This window comes from Strongylocentrotus purpuratus, unplaced genomic scaffold (assembly GCF_000002235.5).
Source record: "Strongylocentrotus purpuratus isolate Spur 01 unplaced genomic scaffold, Spur_5.0 spur5_scaffold_1, whole genome shotgun sequence".
In the NCBI taxonomy this organism is placed as follows: domain Eukaryota; kingdom Metazoa; phylum Echinodermata; class Echinoidea; order Camarodonta; family Strongylocentrotidae; genus Strongylocentrotus; species Strongylocentrotus purpuratus.
Window position 1 is genome coordinate 1,801,656 of NW_022145594.1, and position 15,184 is coordinate 1,816,839.

The 15,184-nt window shown below is 41.1% G+C and overlaps 1 protein-coding gene across 1 annotated transcript; it reads right to left on the reverse strand.

The window, feature by feature from the left end:
* Positions 1-974: 974 nt before the first annotated feature.
* Positions 975-7,946, reverse strand: LOC115918415. Its single transcript, XM_030977578.1, has 2 exons — positions 2,013-7,946; positions 975-1,586 (listed from the first exon to the last, which is right to left on the reverse strand). Exon 1 carries the CDS (start codon positions 7,944-7,946, stop codon positions 2,349-2,351), a length of 5,598 nt encoding a protein of 1,865 aa, XP_030833438.1. The 3' UTR covers positions 975-1,586; positions 2,013-2,348.
* Positions 7,947-15,184: the final 7,238 nt, after the last annotated feature.

Sequence of the window (15,184 nt, forward strand, 5' to 3'; positions counted from 1 at the left end):
TCAGCATTCATGTAAGTACACAGTATTTCGATAACAATCTATGTATGTTTCTGACAATGAATCATAAATAAGCAAATATATATAACAATTGTTATTTTCAAAAACGAAATGAAAAACTGTCATAAATACTAAATTGAACCACTCCCCTTTCAACTTTTGTATGTGTGTGTTTTAGAGGAATCCCCCCCCCCACCTTCAATTTTTGTTTAAAAAATAAAATAAAATAAAATTTGTGGACCTTACCCCCCCCCCCCCCCCCCAACGAAATATAATATCGATCGGCCAAATTTTTAAATTTTGGGACACAAAAAAAAAATGTGCTCTTACCCCACCGCACCCCCGTATTCAGCAGCTGGCTTAGCCTATAATCCAGTGGCGGATCCAGGGGGGGGGGGGGCCCGGGGGGCCCGGGCCCCCCCCCCCCCTTGAGAAAAAAATCATGTAAAATCACGTCATTTTTACCTTTTTGGGGGGTTGGGCCCCCCCCCCCCCCCCTGGCGCTCAAGGGGGGGGGGGGTGCAAATTGAAATTTTTTTTGAGGATCAAAAAAAAAAAAAATGTGCTCACTACCCCCCCCCTGAGCGAATTTTTGGCCGGCGCGTTTTTCAAATTTTCGGGAGCACAAAAATTTAAAAAAAAAAAACCCTAAGTACGAAAAACTGCCACGGATTCATGGTCGATAATATAAAAAACAACGACTAAAGCTAGACCAGTGATTATAGGCGGTGAGCCGCTTCGCGACTCACGGTTCGTAGTCTCGCCGTATCAGACGTTCTGCTTAAGGTTAGTCTAGCAGCAAAGAAACAATCTCGGCACTCCGCCTAGATTATAGGCTATAGCTGGCTGAGTCGTTGAGAAATTTTCTGGCCGATTAAAAAATGTTAACCCTATGCTGTCCTCGGGGTGCTCTAACACACACTCCTATCCAGTAGCTAACCTCACAACGGAATAAAGTAATCTTGAAGACGATTGAGTTGAAAGGTTGTACTCTAGTCTTTATTCAAGCCTTACTTCGGCATAACGTCTTGAATGTGGTAAAACTGTAAAATACAATGAATGATAACATCGCATCAATTATACATGTAAAAGATCATAATAGAACAAACTATGTTCTCAACAGTCCAACTAGGCAGATTCAGACTTATGAATCAATCATAATCCAAACAGGTAAGTACATAAAATACTAACGTACATTTACTTTAATAGGTGAATCCCTTTATGTTCAAAGTTTCTACCAGATGCACCTTAAAATCACAACAAACAATAGATTCTCAGTTTCAAGATTTATGGAATAATGCTCAAGTTATAATGAGAATTACTGCAACAATATTTAGTAATGACTGTACCTATACAAAACCTGACCATTTTAGAGGTCTGCAAACGGCTTGCCATACTTAGGAACAAAGCATTGTATATCATACAACATTCTTACAAAGGCAGTTTCCCAGTCTAAAATTATGTAGACTTATATCCTGTCCTTACATGTCTATTCAACAAAATGAACTTACAGACTTGTGCACTTCCAAGCTATCTATCTGACGTAATCGGATTGTAACCCATGAATCTCTGTCGCTTGTCTCCTATAACTGCAAACATAATTTGATAGATTGCAAATAGATATAGGCATCACCACTAGAAACAGATAATGGAAAAGCTGTGCTCATAACTTCAGGTTTCAGCAAAATTAAATAATCCTTTCAATCATTAGAACCGGAACTGTTAGAAAAGCCCTCTAATTGACTGACACAACAATATAAGAATATTCATTCAATACTATAACACAAACTTTAACTAGCAAAGGTAATTTTGACTATAATAGCTAAACTTCCAAATATCTGACGATGTTTCCCAGAATACAAAACATGCTGTAATTTATGTAGACATAGTGTACCGTACAGTGTATGCTGTAGCTGTCAGAACTACTCAATCACGCTTATGACCATTTGCACACAAAACGTATCGAATTCTGTCCAGACTATTGATTATGATAAAAATAAGAGCATTGAACTTACACGAAATCATCAGGCAGTAGACCTCGATCCTAAACCTTCAAGAACCAGTTTAAACATGATATAATAACCATACTTTAAGAAACTTTACGAAACTTGTGGCTTGAGAAAATAGGATAGTTCGCTCAAAAGGAGCGCCATTGTTTCTGACTATGGAAAGCCAAGTGAACAGATTATATTTAATCGCGTGCAGCACACTCCCCCCAACGTCCAATAGACGTTAAAACTGACAGAGCAATAATTGCTAAAATATCACCGCCCATAAACTGTAAAATTGTACAAGATTTTCCACAAATAACTTAAGTCCAAGCATGCCAAGATTGGAGTGAGAACAGGTATCTATTCCGCCTCGACCAACAAAATCAACTCATGAATCGGTCTGCAAAAGGTTTTTCCAGTCGAGGGCAGACGAACTTGCACTTGACGAACCAAACCATCATCTCCAGGACTAACACTCTCAATGATGCCCAAAGGCCAAAGGTTTCTTTTGACCTCCTTGTCTCTCAACAACACTATGTCACCTTTCTTGACATTCCTTTCCGTGCTTATCCATTTGCGCCTCTGCTGAAGACTTTGCAGGTAGCGCAGTCTCCACTGTTTCCAAAACCGGTCGGCTAGAATTTGCACTCTTTTCCATTGAGCCTTGTACATGTTACGGGTGCAATCTTCGACAAGTACCTCTTCTATGCTCCCATGCTTCTGAGTCAAAAGCATAGATGGTGAGAGGAAGGAAGTGTCTTCTGGATCAGAGCTCAATGGGACGAGAGGTCGAGCATTGACAATAGCCATAGCTTCCATCATGAAGGTGGCCAAAGTCTCGTGTGTAAGGTCCCTCTGTTTTGCCTCGAGTAAGATACCATTAAGAATTCCCTTGAACAAACCAATCATTCTCTCCCAGACTCCTCCCATGTGAGGGGCATGGGGAGGATTTAGCTTCCATTCGGTGTCGTTCCTCTCCAGATAAGTATGAAACACCTTGTCGTTCAACACTCCCACAAAGTTTGATCCTCTATCGGACCAAAAAGTCTCAACCTTGCCTCGTACAGCCATAAATCGTCGAAGTGCGTTGATGCATGACGAAGTGCTCATTTCCTCAAGAACTTCGATATGAATAGCCCTAGAAGTGAGACAGGAGAATATCATTCCCCACCTCTTGCTTTGAGCAGCACCTCCTCTGGTCTTTCTGGTGACCACTTCCCAAGGCCCGAAACAGTCTACGCCAACCTGTGAAAAAGGAGGTCCAGCCTTCAGACGCTCCTGGGGAAGATCAGCCATGCGTTGGAGCGCGGTCTTACCTCTGAGTTTACGGCAGTTCACACAACGATGGATAACAGACGATATAACTCTCTTGCCCCCAGTTATCCAAAAGCCCGCGTCCCGCAAAGCACCTTCTGTCAACTGTCTGCCAGAATGCCCATTATTGTGATAGTGTAGTACAAGAAGTTTGGCAATGTGACTCTTTCCTGGTATCAGCACCGGATGCTTCATCACCACTGGAAGCGAGGACTTCCTCAAGCGCCCACCAACGCATATCAAACCGTCTTGATTCAGGATGGGTGATAAGTCCCGGATAGTGGAGTTAGAGGGTAGAGGCACACCCTCTCTGAGACATTCATATTCTTCGTGAAAGAACTGCTCCTGTACTTCCTTCACTATCATTGTCTTGACACGACGTACGAGCTCTACGTCTGTAGCACCACAAACGTGCCAGCCATGGCACCGACCGTTGCCGCTCCTAGAGCTGAACGAACAAGCAATGTGTACAAGTAGACCGAAAGCTCTAACTAGGCTGTTCCATGTTGAGAACTTTTCAAACCGTGAAACAAGTCTTCGCAACTCCAAATTGGTTTTTGTGACCTGGATTTTCACATCATGTCTTATTTCTTCATCTCGGTCGGGATCTACCAGTGGGAATTCCGATACAGGATCCTCTACTTCTTGAGTAGCTGGCTTCTGCGGACCAATAAGCCATGGAGAGTCTTTCAGAGACCGAGCTGAAACCGGACGGGTACCAAAGTCAGCAGGGTTATTGGATGTAGGCACATACCTCCATTGTGAGGGTTGGGAGAAACTAAGAACCTTGTGAACCCGGTTCGCTATATAGGTATGGAATCTTCTGACTGTGTTATTCAAATACCCAAGAACAATCCTACTGTCGGAGTGAAAAACCACAGTCGAAGCCTGAATATTCAACTCTCTACACACAATTCTGGCTATTTCTGTTCCTAAGACTGCAGCGCAGAGCTCCAGTCTTGGTATGGTGTGACCTAATCTTGGAGCTAGCTTCGACTTTCCAAAGACAAAACTCGCACTGGGTTTCTCTTGGTCCACATCTATCAAGTATGCGACGGCAGCAACCGCGACTTCGGATGCATCACAATAGACATTCAAGACACCATTCTCTAGGCAGATGGGGTAGTTGCGAGGAACTGACACTGATTGCAGCTCAGATAGCCCAGAGGTCCAAGACTCCCAGACGGACTTGTACATTTCAGGGAGCTTGTCATCCCAATCCACCTGGTGAGTAGTCATTTCTCTGAACAGGACTCTTGCTTGTACCATGACCGGGGCAAGGAAACCCAGAGGATCAAACACGCCATTGATCATAGACAGAACTCCTCGTTTTGTGTAGGGTCTTGCCGCTAACTCGATTTGGAAAATGAAGGTGTCGTCCTTCAAATTCCACTGAACACCCAAACTCCTTTGTGTAGGGGCCCCATCACTCAGCGTGAGGTTCCTAATATCCTTCTGAACCTCCTCTGGCTCAAAGGCATCGAGTACTACTTGAGAGTTGGATGCAATTTTGTGCAGGCGAATACCAGCTTTCTCCTTTAGCTTGGCTCGTGTTCGTTCCATGAGTGAAACAGCTGTGTTGCTGTCATCACATGCAGCGAGTCCATCATCCACATAGAAATTGTTGTGAACAAAGTCCCTAACGTCTGGTTCAGCGTCACTGGTTAGGTCCCTCAGACCATAATTCGCTACAGCTGGAGATGGAGTGTTGCCAAACACATGCTTCAGCATACGATACTCCGTGAGGGGTTTGGCAAAATCATTGTCTTCGTGCCAGAAGAATCTGAGAAAATTCCTGTGTTCTTCGGATACTGAAAAACAGTAGAACATCGACTCAATGTCCCCGCAGACTGCAACCGGTCCTTGCCGAAACCTCATCAACACCCCAACCAAATCGTTGGTAAGGTCTGGACCTTTCAACAGAACCTTGTTCAAAGAGTGTCCCATGAACTCCGCCGAAGAATCAAAGACGCCTCTGATTTTGTCTTTCTTTCTTGGGTGATACACCCCAAACATTGGCAGGTACCAGCACTCTTCGTTTTCTTGCAGAGAGGGAGCCACCTCCGCGTGGCCTTCAGATAAGACCTTTGCCATGAATGTGGTCATGTGCTCTCTTTTGAGGTGATTCTTTTCCATGCTCGCTTTGAGAATCTGCGCTCTTTTGAAAGCTTGTTGACGATTGTTAGGCAGACGATCTCTCGGCTGCTTGAAGGGCAACGGAGCTGTCCATTTTCCATTCTTTAGGCCTGCCTCTTCCACCATAAGATCTACAAACCGTTGCTCCTCTATAGCCAGACTCATGGTATCGTCCTCATTGTCAAACAAGTGTTTCATTTGGAACTCATTTGGACAGGGTTCCAGGTATGTAGGCCGTCCTGTAGAGAGCACCCGAGTACGCAACAGGGAAATCCTATTCGAGTGCTTGTCACTCCGATGAATCCCTTGAAGGCATACGTCACCAATGATAACCCAGCCAAGCTTCAGCCTTTGTGCGAACGGCGAGTTAGGAGGCCCAATCCTTTGATCTAGGACATGGTGTGCTTCCATCACGTCCCTTCCTATCAAAAGAGTTGCTGTGCATTCATGATCAATCTCTGGAATCTCAATGCCTTTTAGATGATCATATGCTTGAACTATCTCAGGTGTTGGAATATCATCTTTGAAATCAGGGATGTAAGCACACTCAGTGACCGTTGGCAAACTCAAACAGACAGTGCCATTTAGATCCTCTACCACAAATTCATCAGCATACCTTCCTTGAGCTGACACTTCTCCACTGCAAGTGCGTAGAGTGTAACTTACCCTACCATAGTCAATATCAAACTTGTCTAAAAGTTGCGATGTAGCTATGGTCTTGTTGCTTTGATCATCTATGATGGCGTACGTCTTGACAACCTTCTGATCCCTCTTTGACCTGACGAAGACAGGAACAATCTTCGCACAAGATCTGCTACCGATGCATCTTGTACCCTGCACTTTGGAGCATGCATTGGTAATTTGGGATGGAGGGGTGTCTACAGCTTTCTGCGAACTCTTTGGTGAGTCATTGCGATACTCATAGTGTAGAATTGTTTGGTGGCGTTGGCTACCACACGAGTCGCATTTAACCTCAGCTTTACACTCTCGTGCTGCGTGTCCTGGAAAACAGCACCTATAACAAAGTTGGTATTGTTTGAGGACAGTCTTCTTGTCAGGAACTGTTTTCGCAAGAAATGCCTTGCACTCTAAGATTGAGTGATTCTTCTTGTGAATGGGGCAAAAGACCTTTGATGCTGTAGAACTAACAGTCTTTACATCCGTAGCTCTGACACTGACCATTCTTCTTGTAACATCCTGTTGCTTTGTGTCACGAGGCATTATGAAGCTAGGGTCATTCCGAATCTTTGCCTGATAGCGGACAAACTCGCTGAAGACCTTGAAAGGCGGGAAGGTCACATGGTTCCTCTCCTTGTACCGAGAGCCCTCCATTACCCATCTCTCTTGGAGGCTATGTGGCAGCTTCTGGACCAATCCATGTAACCCTCTTGCCGAGTCCAAATGCAACAACCCTGGGAAATTTCCATTATCTTTGGCATACTCAATCTCTAAGAGCAAATGACCATACTGCTCTAGCTTTTCATAGTCCTTTTGTGTTAGTTTGGGAAAGTCTTCAATCCTTTGATGAAGATCCTGTTCAATTGCCTCTGGGGACCCATACTTCCTGTCTAAGAGTTCCCACATTCTATCAAGACCAATCTTTGGCTTATCAACATGTATGTCATAGATAGCTGAGACCAACTGGGAAGACTCCTTGCCCAACCACCTAATTATCAAATCCATCTCTTGAAAGGGCTTCAACTTAAGCTCTGTGGTTACTTGTTTGAGAGAGGCTTTCCAAGACCTGTAACTAAATGCATGATCATTAAATTTTCTCAAGCCACTAGTTATCAATTCTTTCTTCAGCAACATGTTACTTAAATCAGAAATTCCAACTACAGTTTCTACATGTGAAGGAGTAGTAAGAACTACATTAGAGGCATTATCTACAACCTTTGATCCCTTTTGACCATTTTCCATTTCAAGAGGCAGAGGGGAGCAAGTAGGAACAACATTAGGGGATGTATTACATTCTGTTTGCATTTCACCTTCTTGATCCATTACCATTTCTTCGGGATGTTGGGAGGAAATAGGGTGTGTCTTGTGGGAGATTTTGTTAATATTTGCTTGAACATTACCATCTACATTCTTAATTGCATCACAAGATAACAAAAATTCTTCCACACGTTCCCTAGAGTCCTTTTGTGGAAGAACTAAATCCACACTCTTCACAGACTCCCCGAAGTCTTCAAGTCCTTCTTCAAAAACCGAGACTTGTACTTCGGCCATAGCAGCATCTCTTTCTGCTCCCAATACAAAAAGCTCGGCATCCTGAGCAGCCCTTTGTTTCTGTAGTTCGGCTTCTTTACGTGCGAACTCTAACCTTACCTTACTTGCCTCAGCGTTGGCACGGGCACGCAGTGCCTCTGAGACAACAGAAGAATGTTTACTAGATTGAGACCGTCGCGAAGCCACGCTTTTGGTCTCGTAATTGGCACTTTGGGTAGAGGGTGAAGGCGTCTCGCTAGAGTCCTTTTCTTGAAGCGGATGTTCCGATGTCGTTGACATGATGGGTCCTTGCGTAGTCTGGTTGAAGTCGTTTAAGTCTTTTTACTATGCTGTCCTCGGGGTGCTCTAACACACACTCCTATCCAGTAGCTAACCTCACAACGGAATAAAGTAATCTTGAAGACGATTGAGTTGAAAGGTTGTACTCTAGTCTTTATTCAAGCCTTACTTCGGCATAACGTCTTGAATGTGGTAAAACTGTAAAATACAATGAATGATAACATCGCATCAATTATACATGTAAAAGATCATAATAGAACAAACTATGTTCTCAACAGTCCAACTAGGCAGATTCAGACTTATGAATCAATCATAATCCAAACAGGTAAGTACATAAAATACTAACGTACATTTACTTTAATAGGTGAATCCCTTTATGTTCAAAGTTTCTACCAGATGCACCTTAAAATCACAACAAACAATAGATTCTCAGTTTCAAGATTTATGGAATAATGCTCAAGTTATAATGAGAATTACTGCAACAATATTTAGTAATGACTGTACCTATACAAAACCTGACCATTTTAGAGGTCTGCAAACGGCTTGCCATACTTAGGAACAAAGCATTGTATATCATACAACATTCTTACAAAGGCAGTTTCCCAGTCTAAAATTATGTAGACTTATATCCTGTCCTTACATGTCTATTCAACAAAATGAACTTACAGACTTGTGCACTTCCAAGCTATCTATCTGACGTAATCGGATTGTAACCCATGAATCTCTGTCGCTTGTCTCCTATAACTGCAAACATAATTTGATAGATTGCAAATAGATATAGGCATCACCACTAGAAACAGATAATGGAAAAGCTGTGCTCATAACTTCAGGTTTCAGCAAAATTAAATAATCCTTTCAATCATTAGAACCGGAACTGTTAGAAAAGCCCTCTAATTGACTGACACAACAATATAAGAATATTCATTCAATACTATAACACAAACTTTAACTAGCAAAGGTAATTTTGACTATAATAGCTAAACTTCCAAATATCTGACGATGTTTCCCAGAATACAAAACATGCTGTAATTTATGTAGACATAGTGTACCGTACAGTGTATGCTGTAGCTGTCAGAACTACTCAATCACGCTTATGACCATTTGCACACAAAACGTATCGAATTCTGTCCAGACTATTGATTATGATAAAAATAAGAGCATTGAACTTACACGAAATCATCAGGCAGTAGACCTCGATCCTAAACCTTCAAGAACCAGTTTAAACATGATATAATAACCATACTTTAAGAAACTTTACGAAACTTGTGGCTTGAGAAAATAGGATAGTTCGCTCAAAAGGAGCGCCATTGTTTCTGACTATGGAAAGCCAAGTGAACAGATTATATTTAATCGCGTGCAGCACAAAGGGTCAACAGTTCACTAACACTATAACAAAATTGCATAACTTTTATCAACAGAATCAACATTTGATTCAATTACATAAAATACAAAGATATAATATATAAGGCATTTTGCCTAGGAAATGACTTTTTCGTGAAAATGGCTTAACAGTTGTGTAAAAAAAATATGCGCGCGCCGGCCGGACTGGTGAGCAATTCGTTGATAGCGCCATCTTCGGCGGCTTTAATCAAGTGTGTAGGGAAATATAAAGAACTGTGCAGATTCTGGACTACTGATACAGGTGGGCCAGAAACAAAGGAATTGTAACCGGAAGCGTAACATTGTCAGGTCAAATGCTTGTTAACGCACTGTATCTTGCGTTGTAAATGGCACCATTGTTTGTGAATGCATTTTAAACCTACACACATAAAGAGGAAATGAAAAGTTAATGTGAGGAACAATTTTAATGAATGCCTGAATGATGAAGTGAGAACTAAGAAAGGAGCGTATGCGCTTGCGCGTAATCACAAGTTTCCTGCTCTGTACTCTCTTGTGCATCCGATGAATACAACCTCTCCAAGCACCCCCTCATAAAGGCACGTTTACACCAGGCGAAGTTAACCCCTAGAACCACACATAGCTGCATTACTATCCTGGCTGTGTATTAAAAGCTGTGCTATTGATTTTCAACATTTCAAACACCACTGTACAAAACTCAACCGATTTCACTCACAATCAGTACTTTAGTGACAATTAATGACACCTAAATAGGCAGCAAAATACAATTTTTTGAATTTTCCGATGATAGAAAGAATAATTTAAACATTCAAATTGTGAGTCTACTGTCAAACTTTTCGATCAGCTGCATCGGCATAATTGTGTTCATTTGTGTGTTGTGAGTGTTTTAACTATTCATGTATTCAAATGCTGCCTATTAACACGTGGTGCAATGCTAAAGGTCAATACGCATTAGCATTGACTCGCTGTGCTTTGCTGGAGTGCATAGAACCAACCTCGTCAAAAATAAAGACCATTAGAATGAGAACAAAAAAGGAACTTGGCGCATTACAAGGTTCCTAAAACGTACTCGATCGCCTGTGTACTTGTGTGTATTAAGATAAAGTAATGTGAAACGCAGTTCATTTATTTTATTTCCGGTCGTGTCACTTTACATTCAAACGTGTAATACATGATTGTTCGCGGAGCCAAAAATACTAGCCGAACATCGAGATTATTTTCCTCAAAATAAAACAACATTTCCATATAAAACAGGTGCATAATGGAATCTAGATACACATGTATAAACCTATTGGGCTTATCGAGTACATAGTCACATATTAGTCTACTTTCGAAAAACAGGTGTTGGGAACATCATCACATATAATGAGCCGTCTTTTCGTAAACTTCCTTGGTCATGAAAAAGACAAACACCTAGCTGTTAACGTTGGTAGAAGCCTAAATTATATGTTATAAACACCCTAACCAAAGCCTTGAAGTTATGTATACAAACGAAATTAATCTATATATGAATCTGCGGACATTCACCCAAATTGCATCTTTCAACGCGAAACTTCTAATCATACCATGAGTACTCAATATCATAATAGGGACTTTTAGATTTGCACAATGACAACGTGGATTGCTACAATGGACGTCCTTTTAATGCACTGCCTTTAATGGACGTCTCACGTATCAGTCCACGCAGATCTAAAAGTCCCTATTGAAGAGATATCAACGGTGTTACATTTTACCGATGCCGTTTTGAGACGGTTTATCTTATAACGTGTGGACTACCATTACGACAGATGTGAACGACCCCATTCGGCCTATCTATCATCGGAACGGAAAGTCCCTCTTAAACGATTAAGACTGTGTGACTCGCTGCTGGTACACTGAAGGCATTACGTAGGAGTCGCGCGCCGTGACAAGTTGAAACAAATAGTCGTGTGTGTTGGAGATTGCTATAAGAACCGTTTGGAAATATAATTTGGGAATATCTCTTTCGTACAAATGGGTAAGTCTGTTTTGTGTTCCTGTCTTAATTAAACTGTGGATTGTATAAGAACATCAATTCGTATGTTACTTGAATTGGCAAGAATTCAAACCATGCCTAAGACGAAGCCAAGAGATTTGTTAATAACTTAGAAGGTTAAGGGTGAGGCAACTTGTCGTACAGACAAAATAAAGAGGCCCTGAAGACTAGTCATTCACAACATTCACCAACTCTGCTGTTTATAAGATTCAATACCTCTAGATGTGATAATTCTACCAATATTTAAATTTTGAAATATTTTGTTTGTTTTCCATTTTGTATATCCAAATTAACGTACGGGCAAAATAACAGTTAACAACTTCATTATTCATATCCTTACCAAGTTGTGTACTTGTTTCAGTTTGTGCAAAGTTGATTTTCCCGATTTATCTTAAATGAGAATGTGTCATATTAAAGCTTACATCTAAAGATATTTAACAAAGGTCCTAATTCAACCAGTCCACATTTTATTCTTAAGATAAGAAAACATCAGATTTATAAGGGGTATGAAGTCCAATAAGTGCATGACAATAGTAAAGCAATACATAAATGCCCAGGGGTCTCAGTCATGTAGCAATACTCCTAAATAAGTCTGAGCATTTTGAATTGCGATAGGGATTACCATATAATTTGTTGACAATATAAAATAAATCAGATTGCGCTTTTGATGTAAAATTCACAATGTAAACACGTATTACAATACGGAAGCAATAACATCAACCTGTACACCTCCAAATGGGTTTAATATTCAGCTATCATAAGTTCGGTCGTAAACAAGCAAGCCCTCATCTACAAACACATGCTGGTACGCGAAATATAGGGGCTTCTTCATGTGTTTGTAGATTAGGGACTTTTAGATTTACACGACGAGAACGTGGACTGCAACGCGTGACATCCTTTTAAGGCAATATGACGTACTTTTAAGGCACTGCCGGGCACTACCAGTGCCTTAAAAGGAAGTCACATTGCCTTAAAAGGATGTCACACCTAGTAGTCCACGATCTCGTCGTGCAAATCTAAAAGTCCCTATTAGCAAGCTGACATAACCGAAAGTTATAAACAATCCGCTTCCCGACCAGGTTTTAATTCGGAGTCGAGGTCTAGAAAAATACCCCTAAACGCGGACAGCAGGATTTAAAAATTGATGTTTTTAAACCCCTTATTAGCGCGGCACCGCGCGGACCGCGTCCAAACTATAAAAACACCCCTTTATACTTGTTTTCCCTGGTGACGCATACTTACAGCATTTTTGATACAAATGATGCGTTTTAATGGGTTCGAAATTAAGGAAATAAGAAGACATACCTATTTTCATAAGCTATGCATGTTCTATTGTGCACGTTTTTACTGATGATGAAGGGTTGATAACACAGTGCTGTGTCTATTTAATATACACCTCTTCGTGAGCTGTTATTGTTATCGTCATTTAAATCATAACCATATGTAGGTCAATTGACCATATGGAGGGCTTTATGATTTATTAGTCGTGCATCATAAATATGTGAGGATGATATTATACTCGTTAATTGTTAGGTAGAACAAACCCTAACGTTTGTCCTATCTAGCAACAACTAATATGCAGGTAAACAATTTGAAATCTGACTATTGAAATACAATTATTCTTAACAGGTTGATGAAATAATTTGCAACATGGCACTTAACAAAAATGTATGCATTACGGAGATGGTCTTGTATAATCCAGGGGCGGCGATCCCGGGGGCGGGGGGGGGGGGGTTAAAGAGAGGGGAACACGTCCGCCTCATTTTGTTTAGGGGGGATCGTCTCCCCCCTAAAAAGTTGAAAAAAGTGCTCCCCAAAAATGTATAGCAAATACTGAATAAAGACTGCAACACACTTTTAGGCACTGGAGGGCCCAAGAGTGCAGCGTTTAGACAAATAAAAAATGCAAAAATCTTCTCACTCGGGAGCTACGCTCCCTCACAAAATATCCTTCAAAATGTACAAGTAAATACCGAGAAAATTGATGTGAAAAAAGTATATTGCTTGTTTTTATACTATAGTTTTGCTAAGGAATGTAATTTTTGTAATACAACACAACTTCACAAATCTGTGGGGGTAGTCACTTCCGTCACCTTCACCCCTCTAATTCACTAAGCTTCCTTGCACTTCCGAACGGATGGGGGGGGGGGGGGTGGGGGGCATTGGGGGCAGTTGTCCCCAAATGAAATTCAAACCTGGTTTATTTCTAATTCGATACAAGTGATTTACAAATGTCATGTCGTTGAATGCCATGATTTTCCCCAGAACTTTCGGGGATCTGCCCCCTGGACCCCACCATGAGACCTAAGGCGGCCCCTTAGGCGGCTCATCTAATCGTAATTTAATGCATAAAACCCCCGAGCGACAGGGGGCTCTGCCCCCTGGACCCCAATCCAATAAGTGACCTGCATGCTAGTGTCACAAATAAGGTATCAAATTATGCTCTTCTGACCGTAATTAAATGCCTAAAACCCCCGAGCTTTCGGGGCTCCGCTTTGCTTTGCTTTGCTCTACCTGATCGGAAATACTTTAGCCCCCCCCCCCCACACTTTGAATCACGTTCCCAGGGCCTGCATAACATGTAAGAATGGTGGTGATGCGATATTTTAATTTTTTTTTTACCCCAAACGTTTTTGCTCATTATGCCACTACTCCGTCGTCCCTCGCATTTCGTCCCCCCCCCCCCCGGTCATGATAACAAATCGCTGTCCCTGGTATGATTACTAGTACGCTGAGCAATTACACCACCGGTAAAGGAAAAGCCAACCTAAGTTAATAGACAACTACTTTAAAACAAGCAGGAAAAAAAGCAGACTGGTGAAAGTTCGCATGAAATTGGACAAAAAAGGTATGCAATAATTGTTTAAACACAAAAATACTAGAATGTCAATTTTTCAAAATGAATGACTCGTGTTCTTTTTTAGTAGTGCCCAAGACGAAGAAGGCACTTGGGAGAAAAGCAGATATTAATTCTATTTTTGTATTCGACAAACCGGAGCGTTGTCAACGAATAAATACGTCACAGTAACCAAATTGCCAATTTGAGAATCGCCAATTTGAGAATCGCCAATTTGAGAATCGCATAGATTTAGTGATCTCATAATTAAAACATTCATAACTCTCTTATTATGGGGCCGAATTATGCCTTATTTATTTTCTTTCACACAGATGAACTTTTTTGCAAAGGGTGGATTGTCCCTAAAGAAACACATGTAAACTAACAAATTCAAATTGTACGCATACTTATTATTCAAAGGTTGTTCTTGGCAACATGAAAGCCTGCCCAAGGCTAGCACTAACATAGCAACAAATAATGTATGCTGACTGAATGAATTCGTCACCAGGAAATATACATCCATAAATCTTCATATATTAGTAAACCGGTCTATTTTAGTATTGACGGACAAAGAAAGAGGACAAAATATACAGTTCCTCATTCTACCCTCAACAATTGCTGTGGTAGACAAAGGAACATCCCTTCACTGCTATTTTGTAAAAATGTGTAGAACAGTTGAATATGCATGTGACACCTGTTCTACACATCTTTACATAATAGCAGTGAAGGGATGTTCCTTTGTCTACCACAGCAATTTTTGAGGGTAGAATGAGGAACTGTATATTTTGTCCTCCTTCTTTGTCCGTCATGTTCATATAGTATACTAGTACTAAGTGCAAGAAAGGGGGTAATGCCATTTAACAAAGAGTTCATATTTGGACCTCGGTATTAAATTTTTTAGTTTTTACTGGGTATTTTCTCTAGAAACTAAAGACGACGGCCAACTATCGATTCCCTGTTAATATATTACAAAATATATATGCATGCCTGGCCCCCAATACTATTTTTCTCTAAAAACTAAAGACGACG

Excerpts from the sequence above, each read along its gene's own strand:
- LOC115918415 (XM_030977578.1), bottom strand. The coding sequence starts at position 7,946 with ATGTCAACGACATCGGAACATCCGCTTCAAGAAAAGGACTCTAGCGAG.